Raw genomic sequence first — 18346 nt, 5'->3', positions numbered from 1 at the left:
CAAGATTAAACCATAGGAAATAATAGTGCTGTATATCTACATAATATTGAAATTTAATGGGTATTGTAATTTCAATAAATGTTAAAAAAGAGGTTTAATATACTGTGGTATATTCAATTAACTTAAGAAGTGAACTTACTTAATGTCAACCTGTGGAGACAACAGTTGGAGTCTTGTGTAAGCAAACATCCAAGCATAGCTTACAGCTGTTGGGCAGTGTTTTGGAAGATTTTCCTGTTTCATAAAACTGGAGAGGCTTACAATCCATGGATCTTGGCCCTGGGTCACATGTGCAAATATCCATATATGTGATGGACTCACCACATCAAACTGGTGGCTGATTGGGGAGGAGCTCCAGTCAGCTAATGTTTGTAAATCTATTGAACTGCGGCAATACAGTAAAGTAGTCTGTGTACATAAACAGAGCAAACAGACATTTAATATACGTATCCGTTTTTTTATTTGCGTAACTGAATGTCTAAAAAAGCTTTAAGTCATAAAATGAGCACACACAGTGAGTAGACTGATAGATTATTAAGGCTGCAATTCAGTCCTGGTAATCACGGAATCCGTGATTTCCAAAGACCTCCATGACTTCTGCCAGCACCAGCTGGGAGCTGCAGGGCCCCCAGCTACCTATGGAGGCAGGGAGTTGGGGGGTACTCCTACAGCTCCCGGCCACCATAGAGGACAGGGGGATCTGCCTCTCCCAGCTGCCATGGGCAGCCAGGGGGACCCCCGCCACTCCCGGCCGCCATGAGGGGCAGGGGGCATCCCCGGAGCTCCCAGCCATGAGGGGGAGTAGGGAGAATCCCCACCGCTACAAGCGGCAAAAGGGACCCTGGCAGCTCCCAGCCACGTCTGGGAGGATCCCCAAAGCTCCGAGCCACCGCCGGAGGCAGGGGGGACCCCTGCAGCTTGGAGCCACCAGTGTAGGGGGACCCTGTGAGCTTCCTCCCCCCTGCTAGCTGCCCAGACTACCCATTTTGTCATGGCTATTTTTAGTAAAAATGAAGGACAGGTGATGGGCTTCTGTGAATTTTTCATTATTGCCCATGACCTGTCCTTGATTTTTACTAGAAGTATCTGTGACAAAAACTTAGCCTTAATTATTATTAATTTTGTCTTACAAAAAAACTGCTAGAGGGCACCAATACATAGCTAAGCTGTTTTCTCTTTCTCCGAAGAAAAGGAATTGGCCATTAGACGCGATCCAGTTTTATATTCAGCCTTTGGCTCATTAATGACCTACTTTTTTGGATGATATTAAATTCTGAAATCTTTAGTAGTGATCTCCAAGTCACACACCAGAAGCTTCTAAACTGAAGAGGAGAGAAATCTATCCTTGATAAATCATTTTTTAAAGAAACAGAAATCTATCACATTCCCTTCGTAGAAGGGGATCAGAGGATTCCCCAACGGTGCCAGAAGAGCAGACAACATCTTGCAAAGAAAAGGGAACTAATCTGAGACTTTTTACTTTTTCAGACACCTACACAAACTGTATTGTTTGTTTATAGGGGATATATCTTGCACAAAAAGAAAGCAGTTTTTTACCACGGAACATAAAGATAAGCACATTTGGATTCCAGACGTGGGTGTGCATGTGCGCAATACACCAGAGCTGTTTCTAGTAGTGTTCGTTGACCTGCACATGTGTCACCTGAGGCTTTAAGAGGCTGTGTGGGTCGACACTGCTCCAGGTCCCTCTCGCCAGCAAGTGAGAGAGCCCACAGCAGAGGAGATGGAGGGCGGGTATTGGAATCCAAATAGGGACCACGCATCTCCAAGAACCTCCAGTTACAGTAACCCCCTTTTCTTCTATGAGTGATGGTCCGTATATGGATTCCAGACATGGGTGCAGAGCAAGCAGTGCTCAGTGCGGAGGTGGGTGTGAAGACTTGCAGGAAGTCTCAGTCTGCAGGACGGCATGGCCAACTGCCGCATCTGCTGCCACTGGTGGGGTGATGGCAGCGAACGTAAAGATATGGACAGAAGACCACATGGCCATCCTACAAATGTCCTGCATGAACATCTGTAAGGAAAACCAATGAGGTGGTATGCACCAATGTGGAGTGAGTTTTATTCCAGGGGGTGAAGGAACATGAGAGAGGGCGTAGCTTTCCTCGATGCAATGGGAGATCCATTTGGAGAGACATTATGAGGAGAGGGTGTGCTCTCAACAGCACTCAACAATGGCGAGAAATTGTTTGGGCAAGGCCTGGAAGGCGCAGGTGTGTTGGAGATAAAAGGCCAGTGCATAGTGGACATTGTGAGAATGCAACATGCGCGCCCTAGGAGAGGTGTGCAGTTTGGGGTAGAATATTGAGAGATGGACAGATCCTTTGAGGTGAAACGGAACTGCCACCTTGGCAAGAAACTTGGGGTGCAGTTGCAGGGGGACTTTATCTTTGTTGAAGACGATAAAGGGGCGGGTCAGTCATCCTGGCCGCCAGCTCACTAACCCGACTTGCCGATGTGATGACCATCAAGATCACCTTTAGAGAGAGGTGGGCAAGAGATCAGGTTGTGAAGGATTCAAAGGACAGCCTTGTGAGGGCAAAGACAAGACTGAGGTCCCAAGAGGGAGCTGACTTCTGCACTGATGGGAAGACATCAAGTAGATTGCAGAGAAAGGAGGCAATGGTCGGGTGGAGTGAAGGTGAAGAACCCATCCACAGGAGGGAGGAAGGCGCTGAGCGCTGACAGATGGACGCAGACGGAGGAGTGGGCAAGGCCTGATCGCCTAAAATGGAGAAGGTAATTGAAGAGATGGAGATGAAATGGAGATGGAGTCCAGAGGTTAGTGTTGGCAGTGTGGCCAAGCGCCGCCATTTTGCTTGATAGCAGACCCTGGCAGATGGTCGTCTGCAGCACATGAGGACGTCGCATACTCACATGGAGCATGCCTTGTCTACACATGAACCCTATTAAAATATCAAGCTGTCAAATGGAGCAGACATGGATTAGGGTGCTGCAGATAGACATGTGACTGTGTGCGGAGGTCTGGGAAGTGAGGAACTGGATCGGGGGGCAGGCAGAGAAGTGGAAGAGATTGGTGAACTAATATTGGTGGAAGCAAAAGGGGGCTACGAGGATGAGCCACGCTCAATCTCGCTGAACCTTCTGCAGGATTTGCAGCAGCAGGGGATGGGTGGGAAAGTATAACGGAATTTGGTGGTCGATGGCAGAAGTGCATTGCCCTGGGAACACACCCTGAGGACTCCTCTGGAGCAGAAGAGAGGAAGCTTGTGGTTTGCAGTGGTCATGAAAAGGTCCCAGTGCAGCATGCCCCACTGGCAAAAGACCGAGCAGAGCATGGGGTTGTGTAGCTCCTGCCATAGGCGCCAATTTTTCCCAGCGCCAGTGGGTGCTCGCCCCCGCGCCGCCCCCACCCTGCCCCGTCTAGCCCCTGCCCAGTTCCCATTCCAACCCCTTCCCCAAATCCCCGCCCCAACTCTGCCTCTTCCTAGAGTGAGCCACATTCCTCCTCCTCCCCCACCCCCTCCCAGCACTTGTCGCCATGAAACAGCTATTTCGCGGCTGCAAGCACTGGGAGGAGAAATGGGGACACGGCACGCTCTGGGAGGCGGCGGAGCAGAAGTGAGCGGGGGTGGAGAGCTGCCAGTGGGTGCAGAGCACCCACCAATTATTCCCCGTGGTGCTCCAGGGCTGGAGTGCTCCATGGAGTCGGCGCCTTTGGCTCCTGCTTATGACTGGTGTAGAAGGACCTGCTGAACATGTCCTCAAGGGAGTTGCTGTTACCCGGGAGATTCATGGCATGAATGGTGACTCCATACCTGAGCCACCAGTTCCAGAGGTGAATTGCCTCTGGGCAGATGGAGGGGGACCTGGCACCATCCTTCCTGTTGATATACACATATGTTGTTGGATAGCAGTTGAACATGCCAGAATCTGATCGGGGCAGGAATGCCCGAAAGGCAAGGTGGGTAGCCTGCAGCTCCAGGATTTGATCTGCATCTGAGCTTCTCTGGACTGTATGAGCACTCCACCCGATGAGCGAGGCATCTGTGGTGACAGTGATGCGGGGAGTGGGACAGGTATAAGGGATGCTGGCCAGGACTTTGCATGGGTTGGTCCACCACATGAGGGAAGCCAGGATGGAGGGTGGGAGCAGGACTGCCTTGCCAGGTGATCCATCTGCAGTTTGCAGACTGACCGGAGCCAACGCATATGCAGATGGACATATGGAGTCACAGAGGTGCAGGTCGCCATGTGGCCAAGGAGGAAGAGACACTGGCAAATACACATATGTGGATTGCAATGCAGCTGTGAGATAAGCGAGATGAGGGCAGGAAAACCATCTGTGGGAGAAAACCTTGGACCGTGAGAGAGTCCAGGCATGCCCCGAGGAAGGTGAGCATACAGGTAGGGATGAGAATTTACTTGTCCTCATTGATGCAGATACCCAGGCAAGCAAGGAGGGTCTGGATCATGGAGAGGAAACAATTGCGGGATGGCACAACAAGGAGCCAGTCATCCAGGTAAGGAAACATGGAGTGGCCAAGACAAAGCATTTGGGTCGCAATGACAGCGAAGATCTTTATGAACACATGAGCGGCAGTGGCGATACTGAAGAGGAGGACCCGGGGGAGGACTAATCTGACAGTGAGAATGTCCCATCGTGAAACAGAGGAACTTTTGATGAGCTGGATGGATGTCTATATGAAAGTATGAATCCTTCATACTGAAAGCCATAAACCATACCCCCTGGCGGAGGGATGGGATATTGAGAGGGAGCGTGACCATCCGGAACCAGAATTTGTGTATGAATTTGTTCAGGGACTGGAGATCCAGAATGGGGTGGCAGCCATCCCCCTTCTTTGGCATAAGGAATTAAGGGGAGTAGAACCCACAGCCACAGTAGTACTGCGGGACGCATTCTATGGTGCCCTTCCAAAGGAGGGTGTCCACTTCCTCTCAGAGGAGATCACATTGGGAAGGATCCCCATGACCATCATGAGATGGGCAACAAGGGGGGAACGAGAGGAACTCTATCAGATACCCCTTGTGAACAATGTCCAGCACCCATCAATTGGTAATAATCTTGCTCCAATTGCGGCAAAACAGGGGAAGATGACCTGGGGCAAAGTGGGAAAGGTGGAGGAAGGTTTGCGGGTCTTGGGGAGAGCCAAAATGGCTGCTTTGAGGGATGTTGCGAGAAGGCCGAGGTAGCAGAGGTGGCAGTGGCGGAGTAAGAGGGTTGTTAGGTGCACAGGCGATGACGAGACTGCTCCTGTGGGTGTTGCGAATAGGGCTAGTAGACAATGCGGGGATGGGGGGGCAAAGACTGCCTCTGTTGCCTGCTGGTATATGGGTCACTGGGCATCAGCGTGCTTCGGAGCTAGTGGAACCAGCCTCAGCAGAAGGGCCATACGTTGGTGGTAGGGCAGTTGTTGCCAGCAATCCAGGCTATAGGATCACACAGAGGAGAATAAAGGGGCTGGCTCAGAGGACCATTCAGATTCCGAGAACAGATCTGGCAGTATGAGGCAGAGCGGAGCAGGGCGCTATGCAAGCAAGAGATGTTCATCCACCCAAGATGGGAACCCCAAGATGACTGGGGAGCCAGGGCACCAAGGAGAGCTAGTGTACGGCGCATCAGTTCGGCTGTGGGCATCAGTGGAGACAGGGGTCCCAGCGTGCGCAGGATCGTGCGTAAGAGTCTCGGTGGGGGAGGGGAGCGGGAGGCATCAACAGTGCCAGAGGTGAAGGTAGTGTACTGTTGGCCATGACTGGAGGTAGTGCCGGCGGGTCACAGCACTTCTTGGACTTATGCTCCGTGCAAGGCTTCTTAGGAGGCAAAGCAGCTGGGTCGACGTGAAACTTCTAACCCAACCTGGGAGCCAATGCTGTGTTTAGAGGCAGTCCATGTCAAGAAGCCGCCCTTATATCCATGCCCATACTTCTCATGCTCACGGTGCGGCTTCGGCAGTTGCGGCAGTACTGTGGGTGCCAGCACATGAGCAGGGATCAGGGGAGTGCTCACCGGTGGTGACAGGTGTTGCTCCAGCAGATCCACTCGTTCTGGATCCAATTGAGCATGTGTGTGCATAGCCTCCTCCATCAGATGTTTGCAGAGGCAAAGTTCCTTAGCTTCTCAAGTCCGAGATGGGAACAAGCGGCAGCTGGAGCAATACAGACAACCTGGGTGTTCGTCGCTCACAGAGAAGGAGCATGTGCACGAAGCACAGCTTTTGAAGCCAGCTTGCCGGGGCACATCATAGCTGCTAGTTCACAGACCTGTCTGGCTGAAGTAATGGCTACCAGGAGTATCATTTTCATCAAAAGGTGGGAAAGGGAGCATGTTGCCAGTGGCTTAAGGGTGGCTTCATGAGGATAGAAACAATGAGATTAAGGTCCCACTTCAGTACTGGTGGAAAGGCATTGAGTAAGCCCTCCATGCACTACAAGGTGGGTAGAAAGCTGGCTAGATTGTCGGGCTCAACGGGTAGTGATCAATGGCTCCATATCTAGTTGGCAGCCGGTATCAAGTGGAGTACCCCAAGGGTCGGTCCTGGGGCCGGTTTTGTTCAATATCTTCATAAATGATCTGGAGGATGGTGTGGTTTGCACTCTCAGCAAATTTGCGGATGATACTAAACTGGGAGGAGTGGTAGATACGCTGGAGGGGAGGGATAGGATACAGAAAGACCTAGACAAATTGGAGGATTGGGCCAAAAGAAATCTGATGAGGTTCAATAAGGATAAGTGCAGGGTCCTGCACTTAGGACGGAAGAACCCAATGCACAGCTACAGACTAGGGACCGAATGGCTAGGCAGCAGTTCTGCGGAAAAGGACCTAGGGGTGACAGTGGATGAGAAGCTGGATATGAGTCAGCAGTGTGCCCTTGTTGCCAGGAAGGCCAATGGCATTTTGGGATGTATAAGTAGGGGCATAGCGAGCAGATCGAGGGACGTGATCGTTCCCCTCTATTCGACATTGGTGAGGCCTCATCTGGAGTACTGTGTCCAGTTTTGGGCCCCACACTTCAAGAAGGATGTGGATAAATTGGAGAGAGTCCAGCGAAGGGCAACAAAAATGATTAGGGGACTGGAACACATGAGTTATGAGGAGAGGCTGAGGGAGCTGGGATTGTTTAGCCTGCAGAAGAGAAGAATGAGGGGGGATTTGATAGCTGCTTTCAACTACCTGAAAGGGGGTTCCAAAGAGGATGGCTCTAGACTGTTCTCAATGGTAGCAGATGACAGAATGAGGAGTAATGGTCTCAAGTTGCAGTGGGGGAGGTTTAGATTGGATATTAGGAAAAACTTTTTCACTAAGAGGGTGGTGAAACACTGGAATGCGTTACCTAGGGAGGTGGTAGAATCTCCTTCCTTAGAGGTTTTTAAGGTCAGGCTTGACAAAGCCCTGGCTGGGATGATTTAGTTGGGGATTGGTCCTGCTTTGAGCAGGGGGTTGGACTAGATGACCTTCTGGGGTCCCTTCCAACTCTGATATTCTATGATTCTATGAAACAGATGGTGGTAGGGTGCATAACACTAAGGTGCCATCCATCAAACGGGATGACCCAAAATTAGTAGTGTTGGTGTCCACCCCAAAAACAGAGAAACTTGCAGTGGGCTGGGTGAATATCAACATGGAAGTACACATCCTTCATGTTGAGAGCCGCAAACCAGGCTCCCTGGGGAAGGGAGGGAATACTCAATGCCAGCATTACTATGCAGAACTTGGACTTTCTGATAAAAGTGTTCAGCACCTGAAGATCTAGAATCAAGTTCTTTTGGAGGTGGAGCTCTCAAGCTTCCCAGGTTCCAGGCAGGAAGGACTTGCAAATGGAGCAGCAAGTCATAATATGTGCCTCGCTGAGGCAGTAAAGGCAACTCTGGTGCTGTGTGCTCACAGAGAATGAGTGCTGGCAAGAGATGCAGTTTTTAAATCCCAAAATCCGGAGCATAGTACCCCGGAAGGGGAGGGACCCGACACGGGGAAATAACTACACTAACTTATCTATCTACACTAAAACAACCACGACTATTTACAACTATATACACTGAATGAAGAATAGCCAGTCTCTTAGCAAAAACTAAGAGCACGAAGGAACAGGGGTTCTGACTCAGGCCATGCAGTGGTAAGAGGGAACTGGAGAGGCACTGACCTGCACTACTTATTATACATCGCCTGGGAGCATGAGGGGATGCCCTACATATATGCGGGTCAACAGACACTGCCAACAAACACTTTCAGACTCAGGCACATGGTGCTCATGCACACCCCACATATGGAATACACATAGGGACCATCACTTGAAGAACAAAATTTAGATAAAGATACTCATGATTAAGTTGAGTCCAAACTAATTTCCAGAATAATTTTATATTCTCCACAAAATATTCTCACCTGATCTGCCCCAGTGAGATGTATGAAACTCTCAAGAATAGATGAACTCAGTCTGTCCATCACATCTATTGCCAGCTCATCATCACCCTAAAAAAGGACAAATACAATGCATGAGAATCTCAAAGTTCAAGAAAGGACACCAAGCAGTCCCCTCTCAGTGAACAGTTATATATGACTACCTCTTAGCTCTTACCTTGGAAATTTCTAAAAGGGTGAACAAAGCCCGCATTTCTCGAAGAATGCTGACAGCTAATCTTCTGGTTGCAGGCCTCGTGCTACAAAGAATGACCAATGCAAAGCCTTCCACAATATGAAATACGTTGGAGTAAAGGGTCCTCTCCAGGGGAAGAGTATGGGCAGTTCCATTAGAGGCACCACGCTTAAAAAAATTATACAGGTGTCATTTAAATTAACAGCAAAGAAAACACTATTGAGCTATATCGGTTCAATTATTAGTGATAGGAGATAAACATTTCATGACATTGACTCTCACAAGATTTCTAGCATTTTCTGGTTTCGGCCAAAACAAAAATATCATAGGAACAACCTTTCCTGTTCACTTTTGAAAATTCCACTTTTTGCTGAGACCAGTGGAGAGGCATGCAATTTTTTTTAAAACAATTTACCAAGCTTTTTCAACCTCAACAAGAAGCATTTGACAGGTTTCAGAGTAACAGCCGTGTTAGTCTGTATTCGCAAAAAGTAAAGGAGAACTTGTGGCACCTTAGAAACTAACAAATTTATTTGAGCGTAAGCTTTCGTGAGCTACAGCTCACTTCATCAGATCAAGTGAGCTGTAGCTCACGAAAGCTTATGTGCAAATAAATGTGTTAGTACTCCTTTTCTTCAAGAAGCATTTGGTTCACTTTAAAACTTCTGAGTGAAGGATAAGGTAAATTCTTGCTAGTTCAAACCAGCTCATTCATTCCTATTAATTATATTTCCAACTACACCGTGAGACCTTCACATAAAAAAGAAGCAGTAGATGACTTCTTTGTATGGAACATTGAGTACTATTTTACCACTGACTTTTTGGTTCATAATTATTTTAAAATAAACACAAAATGCAGCAACAAATACAAGGACACACGTGTATATACAAAAATATCTCTCTATAACATAAACAGAATAAGCATATTCCAGGGTGACACTGGCACTCTAAGAGAGAGCAGGGCCAGTGCACCAGCTCTACCCAACTGGATTGACAAGAGGGCACCTGGGCACAGGTAAGAGAACCAACAGAGACCTTGTGAGTCAGAACTACTTGAGAGTCAGGAAAGGGCAGGTAAGAGTTGTGTGGGAGTCAGAGGGACTGTGGAAGGTCCTAGGAGGAAGCTGCAGTTGGTTCCTATGAACAGGCTGAAGACAAGAGAGCACCAAGAGTGGCTTGCTGGCTGACCTACCCAAGCCAGAGAGCCATGGCCATAGAGAGGGCTAAGACTACGGAGAAGCAGAGTCTCGCCTGCTGATGTCTAAGCCGGAAGGCCAGAGCAGACTTAAGGCAGGGGAGCAATGGAGGAGCATACTCACTGATATCTCTCAGGCCAGACAGATGAACCCAGGGGAATAATGAAAGGACCATGGAGAGTGAGGGATGCTCTCCTGGTAAGGATGATCTCCCAGCAGAGGGGCCGGGGGCATTCCCTCTGGGAAGAGCAGGGTTGCACACCAGCTGGAAGGGATGGGGTGGCAGACCAGGCAGAGGTACAGAAGGGAACCAAGAAAGAGTCTGCATGTGGTGGAAAATGCCGGAATGTGACACATTACGTCAATAGGCGAGCTGTCTTGGGAATTTAAATACTTGCACTGGGGTGATAAATGGGCAGTTTTAGGACTTCTAGTTTGGACTATCTGCACATTTTGTAATAAGCCAGGCTTAAGGAGGGGTATTCTATTGAGGTAAGCGAGCCACAGCAGGGGCTGCCCTATGACAGCATAGATTACAATAAAAAAAAAAAGCTATGAATCAGATGAGGAAAGCAAATTGCTAAAAACTAATTTTAAGAGAGAAAAAGTGTTTTAATTTCACAGTAGAATTTGTTCAGTTACATGGAATTGGTAATGTAAGAATTTCATGCAGCATTACAATACCTGAGAATCTTGGGTTTTATTGTGCATTTGGGCTGCTTGTTTCCATTGATTTATTAGCTGCACTAACATCTTTACTGCACTGTCAAGAAGGGTTGGATGGACATCAGTCACTTCACGCACAATAAAATAAACAAATCCTGAAAGAACATCTTCCCGCCAGTCCGGAAAATCAAGCATTAATGCCTGTAGAGTATTGAAAGCGAGGGCACGGAGTTCTTCATCCATGTGAATTGTCAGCCTGTTAAGAGAATGTACAATATTGTTAAAAAACTTCACCATCCCTTCAAATCCTCACATTCTCAACTGGACAAAGGCCTTTTACCAGTTATAAAGTGAAGTCAATTTATATCGTTGACTATACAACATGAAGCATCTATGTGCTGGAAGGCTGAGCTAGCTATGCTCCCAGCCTGAAGATATGACTCGTACCTGAACCATTAGTTCTAAATCCATTTGAAGCTACAACTGGATTATTAACAGCAGGTTGTACGGCTACAGCAGTTCAAAGCAGTAGGCTTTAACTAATTAAGAGGGTAATCAAATAATTTGAAGAGAATGGGCCATACTTTCAGGTATGCAGTTTTGCACATACCTGAACAACGTCTGCAAATATTTCGAAGTTCTGGATGGACATCCTTTGGTATGGAGTGCTTCCCCCCCCCACATAGACTGAACTCTAAATAAATAGCTATGTTTATGTGCAAACCGGAGCTCATCTCAGGGATGTGCAAAAACAAGTGTACAATTTAGTATGCACTTTTGAAAATATGGCTCAGCTTTTTAGACTAGGAGGCACTTATCAAACATACTATCAAATACATCCATGATATGGTTATTTTAATGACATTTTTGATCATTAGAAAAAATACTTGTGTTTTTAAAAGATTTTACTGTCTCACAACACCATCTTCTGTTCCTATTTGACTCCAAAACCACAGGAACAAACATCAGCCATAGACTATACTGTAGTCCTGCCATTAAAGCAGACGTGACCTGTGTTTAAAACTCTACTGGTTCCCACCAGACACTGTCCTTCCCACTCTTCTGCCCCTAAATCTCCTGCTAGTTCCACCTGTCCAATACTACTTGCTCAGGCCATTTCAACTAACTTGTTCTTCTCCCCTTTCTTCATAAAACATGGAAGGAAAGCATTAGAGGGATTTATTTTCTTTCATGTTAATACATGAAAACTCCTCGGCTCATAGCTCAGCTCCCTTTCCTGACTTTGTGTGCTCTAACAGACTTGCAAATGCTGATAATTCCACTGACTGAAGGAGAGGAGGGGGCCATGTGTGTTAAGGTGGGCAGCACTCACATTCTGCATGCAGGAACAGGGAGATCATAATGAGAGGAATATGGACAGGGTTGGAGGGAACTAAGAAGAAAGGGTCAGAAAAAGCAATATAGAAGAAACAAAATCCAAATCTCCCTCAAAATTTTGGCTAACATTTGGCAAATTTAATTATGTCAAACAACAATGCCTTCACAGTATGGTCAGCAAAAGAAGATGGAGCTATGAGTGAAAGAAGAGTCCTGTACAAATTGCAAATTAACTAAAATATGAACTTTTAAAGAGAGGCCATATATGAAAAAGTATAAGTCTGGTCTTGTGTGCAAGATTCTCTCTTTTAGAATCTACTCTGCTACTTTTCTGGGTCTGCTGACAACTATACATGTCACAGTGTAAAAAAAAAAAAAAATCAGACTCTGTGCAAATGGAATATTAGTATCTAATAATATATTTCCAATAGTTTTTGGCCTTGGGTTTCTGAAATACTACTTGAAGCTTTTTTTGTTTTTTTTTAGGACCTTCATTAAAACTAGGATTTAATTTTCCTTACCTTGCTAGTAATTCAATAAGGTCAGTCCTGCTCATGCCATCTGGAATCAGTCTTGGGATAGCAGCAATACAAGTTCTGAACAAATCAATCTTAGGTTTTCTCTCTCCCCTACAAAATCAATTTACACAAAACAGAATCACAGGGAAGCCTATTTTATGGTATTTTCAGTATTAAATACACATAAGTTTTCAAAGAGCCATTCAACTCAAATCTTCATAATTAATCTATGAATCAGTACAATCATCATATCCTTTGTGGACAAATTTTAAGTATCCTAGCATTAAATTAAACCTAAACACATTTAAATGGATTAATAAATTGATCTCTGAATTACTTTTAGGTACAAAAAATCAATTACAAGGATATGACAGTAAGAATGATTAAACTATAATTTGCTACATACGTGATCATGTCCTCAGGTTCCTTATTTGACATCTGTACACTAGTCATGCACATTGGTCTCCCAACTTCTTTGTCCAGATGCCTAAGAATGCTGTCTAGTGCTTTTCTTACTTGAGGGTAGTATATTGACATTCCTGAAGAAGTGAAGCACTCAAAGTCACCTCTTTCACAACTCAGTATTTTTAAATTTTATTTTCACCTTAGTTGTCTCTTATTTGATCACTGGTTTAGGACCAGTATCTTCTTGTACAAAAGATAAGAAATCATATACTAAATTAATTTTAACGGAACCATATTTTAACTGACAAAATTTTCCTTTTTTAAAATTAAGCAGGATGTGTTATATAAAAGTATACAATTCTTTTTGGAGGAAAAAGAGGAAATAAATGGAAGGAAGTGACTAAGCACTTTTTCTATTTCCTTGACCCTCAGGCAATTTTGGTCCCCAGCATATTTAAGAGTAGCCTATAGTCTACAGCAGGGGTGGGCGACCTTTTTGGCCCGAGGGCCACATCTAGGTATGGAAATTGTATGGCGGGCCATGAATGCTCATGAAATTGGGGGTTAGGGTGAGGGAGGGGGTGAGGGCACCAGCTAGGGGTGCAGGCTCTGGGGTGGGGCTGAGGGGTTTGGGGTACAGGAGGGTGCTCTGGGCTGGGACTGAGAGGTTCAGAGGGGGCAGGAGGGGGATCGGGCTGGGGCAGAGGGTTGGTGGGCAGGAGGAAAGCAGGGGTGGAGGCTCTGGGCGGCACTTACCTCAAGCAGCTCCCAGAAGCAGCAGCCTGTCCCCACTCTGGCTCCTATGTGTAGGCACAGCCAGGCGGCTCTGCGCGCTGCCCTATCCGCAGGCACCGCCCCTGCAGCTCCCATTGTCCGTGGTTTCTGGCCAATGGGAGCTGCAGGGGTGGTGCTTGGGGCGGGGGCAGAGTGTGGAGCTCCCTGGTTGCCCCTACGCAAAGGAGCCAGAGGAAGGACATGCCACTACTTCTGGGAGCCACAGAGAATGGGGCAAGCCCCGTACCCCGCTCCCCGGCTGGAGCACCAGAGTGTGGAAAGCCCCAAACCCAGCTCCCCGGTGGGAGCTTGAGGGCCAGATTAAAATGTCTGGAGGGCTGGATGCGGCCCCCAGGCCATAGTTTGCCCACCCTGGTCTACAGCCTATCCTTCCATCAGCCAGGAATCAGTGGAGCACTATGGTCGTGGCCTCAGTCACCTTGCCTTCTTCTAGGACTGCCCTAGAATGCTCCCTACACCAGGGGAATGCCTGGGTGACTCATTGGGACAGTTTTCAGGCTGCTTTGCACTGCTAGATGGAGGGGCAAAGATCTGGTTTTATGTGCCAAATTTCACATTGCTACTGTAAATAAGTGGGAACATTTAAAAAAAAACTTCACAAGTACTAGACACTTTATAAAAAAAATTTTTAATTACAATATAAAATCAAAACCCACATAAAAATACTGCTTCAGTATCAAAGTATGAATGTGTATATTTAACCTGTTAAGGTTCTTGCAAAAAAAAGAATACCTATACTCACCTATAACTTTTGCTTCTTCATCTGTCAGAGTTTTATTGAGAAAAATTTTCTTGACACGCAGAGTGTTTCCTGAGGGAAGAACAACTCCTGTTGTTGGCATTGGTGGTTCACCATCTTTCTGCTGCAAACTGTCAGCTATCACAAGGAAGACTCTGAGGCCTATATTCATGCGCTTCAATGGTAACGGGAAGGGGAAACAAAAGAATTAGAAACCAGGAGGAATTGCAAACTTGCAACGTTATATAGGTGGTGCAAAATAAACACTAATATATATTTCGTTATCCTTTCTTTAGGGACAGATCAAAAGAGCCCTACTATGGTAGACATATTTAAATGTTACATTTTAGAATACTTCTAATAGTAAGATAAAACGGTTTGATCCAGGGATGCAGCTCCTCACCTGATTCAGTCAATGGGATTTGGGAGCAGCTCATCACCGTCCAAGAGGGAGTCAATAACTTGAAGGACAGAGCTCTAAATGATTATTATTACTGACATGAATCTTCACAGAGTAACATGCTGCCAGCAGATATCAAAGTATATAGAAAGTTACCTGTTAAGGCTCTAATTTCGCAATTCATTGCTTGTGCACAGGCTGCTGAACTCAAAGAACTGCAAGATTGGGGCTTTCCTACATACTAAACTGAAAAGGGCTGAGAAGGACTTCTCTGAGAAAAGGATGCTAATTATAGTAAACACCTACACACACACTTCCCGGTTTGTTTAATTTTTTGTTGAAACTAGTGAAATGTTACCTTGTTCCTGCCCCAGCTACTACTGGCCAGAATTGAAAAAAACACTACTCCACATCTACAGCTGTTTCTTCGGTTTGATCCACACTGCACTCTTTCGATATATGGACCAACCCATCCTCACATGCTTCCCTAATAGTTCATTCTTTGCATACTTATTCATTGTAATTTTCTCATAATTTCCCATTATTCCTTTTGGAGGAAGCCACAATTGTTAAATCTTTGTGCTGGACTACCTCTACCCTCTCTTCCTCTAAAACATGGCAATAGTCATATGAAAATAATGATTTGTTTTGAATGCCTTGGATGGTATAGATGTTGTGCGGAGGCTTAGTGTATGTGTGAACATTTCTACTTCAGTTGGGAGAAACAGCAGCACTGCAAGGCCCACAGGTGGGGCACTTTGCCTCAACATGTTGAACAGCTGTTTTCTACTCTTTAACATTCTTTGCTATGTATAAATCTGTACACTGTTTCACAAACAAACAGCTCTTCAGGTGACTTTACCTCTGGATTAATAGTGAAGGTTTTAGGTGATTTTCCAACACTGAGAAGATCAAATATTATTTCTTTCATTGCAAAATCCAAGCGTTCCTATGAAGAAAAAACATGCCTACATAAGACTCACTTTGTATTAGCACATACACAAAGCCAAGAAACTGAATATCATGTCTAACTATCTTATAATTAACAGTCATAAAAAAATATTCCTCTTTGCTAATGATTCCTATGGAGTAATTGTCTCAGTTACTTTACTGAAGCATTCTTTGCATTATTCTACAGTACATACTACTGTAAACTACACTAACATTAGGAAATGCCATTAGACATTAATTACCTGTACTAGATTACCTGTACATTAATTACCTGTACATTAATTACCTGTACTAGAGTTAAGGTAGATTAATTCCTAATTAATTCCTAATTAATTAATTATGCCTTAATTCTGCCATTAGGAAATGCCAGAATTAAGGTTACCTTTGCAACCATAATTCAGCCCCCTTGTGCATATGCAATATAATGCAGTCTTTAATTACATAATCACACATCATAAGACCCTTGCTTCAGTGACTGCACATGATGTTCTGTGAATGAATCAGGGTTGTGTAGTGAATTTAAATTTGGTTACTTTCTTATAAGTTTATGGTCTAATGTCATTCCTAATGTGTACCTCTACAGGTTTCAGTGAAAGTATGTCAGGGATGGACTTGGTAGTTTATCTTTAATTTTTTTCCACAAATTATTTAGTGTACTCTCAGACCTCCATCTAAAACATATTATAGGAGGGAGCTTACCTGAGCAATGAACTGAATAATCTTCACAAATATATTTAGAGGTGTGTCTCGAGGGACCACACTACGTGAGCCTTTGGGGAAAAGTGCTGATACAATGCTCATGAGACGGCTACAAAAATTTAGAAAAACATGTGTTAGGAACAAATCCACACAACTTTACAGAAAGGATTTCCACAGAGAGAATTTTTTTAATTAAAATGTGTTTGTCTTAAATTAATTAAAACAGCCTCACAATAGTTTTAATTACATAAGGAACTTACCTTTGTGTTACAGTGTTGCTTTCACATTTTATTCTAATAACATAAACCCAGAGTAATCTATAGAGAGATTCCAGTGCAACTCGGGACATTTTAGGATCTTTATTCTGTTAAAAAAAATTAAAATGCAGTTACTATCACCTGTGAAACTATCCCTAATTTACTTGTTTCCTTTCCTTATAAAAACCTGTAATATTTCAAGTTTATGTTTGATTGCTTTAACCCAGAAGGCTGATCTATTTAATACCCTGAATATAAGTTTAATTAAAAACAAAAAACCTCAATACAAAAACCTCTCGATTACATACGTACAGTATGTATTTAACTGCATATTATCGATTATTTTGTATGCTTTTGTCAGTTTGAAAGCAAAGTACTTTCTAACAAGCAGATATTTCTCTTGAGGTGAACATCAAGATTTTATTGTTTTACTGTATATATTTAATTTATTCCTACAGTGCCACTGGAAATGGGCAGAGTCCTCAAAGTGCTGTCGGAATACAGCCCAAACAAATATATATGATTAATGTCCAAACCCACTCCTGCAGTTTGCCTTTTGTATTAACTTAAACAACAGAATTAACCTTAGCCAAAGTTTTCTCCTGAGCTTGGCTTCTTCCTAGGATTTCTCCCTGCACTTCTGCCTAGGGTGACCAGACAGCAAATGTGAAAAATCAGGACAAGAAGTGCGGGGGTAATAAGAACCTATATAAGAAAAAGACCCAAAAATCGGAATGGTCCCGATAAAATGGGGATATCTGATCACCCTACTTCTACCCTTCCCTTAGTTCTCTCCTCCTACTCAGAGGGGCATGTAATCTGTCTTGGAGCTGAAGAATTCTACCTAGTCTGGCTTCCACCATAAGCCAATATGAGACAGAAGAATTGTCCTGTCTCTCCCCAAAGAAACGCTGACATCCTGTCACAGCCACAAATGCCATGGCATTGAACAGACAAACAACATCTTGGCTCCCCATCGGATAACGATGGAGGGAAAGAAGAAGTAGAGAAGACAACAATGGTTACCTGCAGTAAGATTGCATGGCTTTGCTGATTAATAACGCTCACTTATTTGAAGTTCAGGAATTATTTTTGTGTGTTTCTTTGAAGTGAGGACTAGAATTTATAGGCTTCATAAAGAAGTGTGTTTTAAAGAAGAACTTGAAGAAAGCTTGAGGTACATGGACTGGGCTACTACAAATCATACTTTTCACTTTTATCAACATTTCTCTCAAGAGACAACAGATCTTTATGTTCACAAAAATAAGTCAGTACATACATTCTGAAAGTCTTTAGCAGAAATACAATACTGAACATTCTCTGTGAGCATTTCTAAATGTCTTTAGTATAATATATATTGTGACAAAATGGCCAATGTTGGTGTGGTGGGTCCCGCATTTTCCTTGGTGGGCGGGGCTAGGATGCCACCCCTAACTCCTGCTCTTGGGGTGCCCAGGGCCCCACTAGTGGCCTGGGAAGGTGGTAGAGGAGGGAACCAGGGAAGGGGTCTAGGTTTGCTCCTCACTCTGAGCCCCAGTCATTCTCAGTCCCTGCGGGTTTCTTACCATCTTCCTCTGGGTAGGGTTACCCTAGATCCTTGATGCTGGGGGAGGGAACCTTCCTGTTCTGCTGAGGCAGGGTCTCCCTTCCTCCGGTTCTCTAGTCTTTCAATTCTCAGCAACACCTCCAAACGCCAGTCCTCTCTCCTTTGTCGCTCCACCCTGTCTGCCTGAAGCAGGGTTTTTTTATTGGGTTCCTGACAGGGCCTTAATTGACTACCGGTGCTCC

The 18346-nt window shown here is 45.0% G+C and overlaps 1 protein-coding gene across 8 annotated transcripts in view; it reads right to left on the bottom strand.

The window, feature by feature from the left end:
- The window catches only part of LOC144930508 (protein furry homolog-like), a 224732-nt gene that overhangs the window by 165084 nt on the left and 41302 nt on the right, over nucleotides 1–18346 (bottom strand). For all 8 annotated transcript variants that reach the window (XM_078852557.1, XM_078852551.1, XM_078852555.1 and 5 more), the window contains 10 exons: nucleotides 16562–16665; nucleotides 16302–16410; nucleotides 15514–15600; nucleotides 14255–14426; nucleotides 12719–12851; nucleotides 12316–12423; nucleotides 10475–10712; nucleotides 8577–8762; nucleotides 8384–8470; nucleotides 140–408 (listed from right to left, as the gene is read on the bottom strand). In XM_078852557.1, the coding sequence (XP_078708683.1) occupies nucleotides 140–408; nucleotides 8384–8470; nucleotides 8577–8762; nucleotides 10475–10712; nucleotides 12316–12423; nucleotides 12719–12851; nucleotides 14255–14426; nucleotides 15514–15600; nucleotides 16302–16410; nucleotides 16562–16665 (1493 nt within the window). The remainder of the gene's footprint in view (nucleotides 1–139; nucleotides 409–8383; nucleotides 8471–8576; nucleotides 8763–10474; nucleotides 10713–12315; nucleotides 12424–12718; nucleotides 12852–14254; nucleotides 14427–15513; nucleotides 15601–16301; nucleotides 16411–16561; nucleotides 16666–18346) is intronic.

This window comes from Lepidochelys kempii, chromosome 4 (genome assembly GCF_965140285.1).
Source record: "Lepidochelys kempii isolate rLepKem1 chromosome 4, rLepKem1.hap1, whole genome shotgun sequence".
NCBI classification, from domain to species: domain Eukaryota; kingdom Metazoa; phylum Chordata; order Testudines; family Cheloniidae; genus Lepidochelys; species Lepidochelys kempii.
This window is presented reverse-complemented; position numbering and strand designations above follow the sequence as displayed.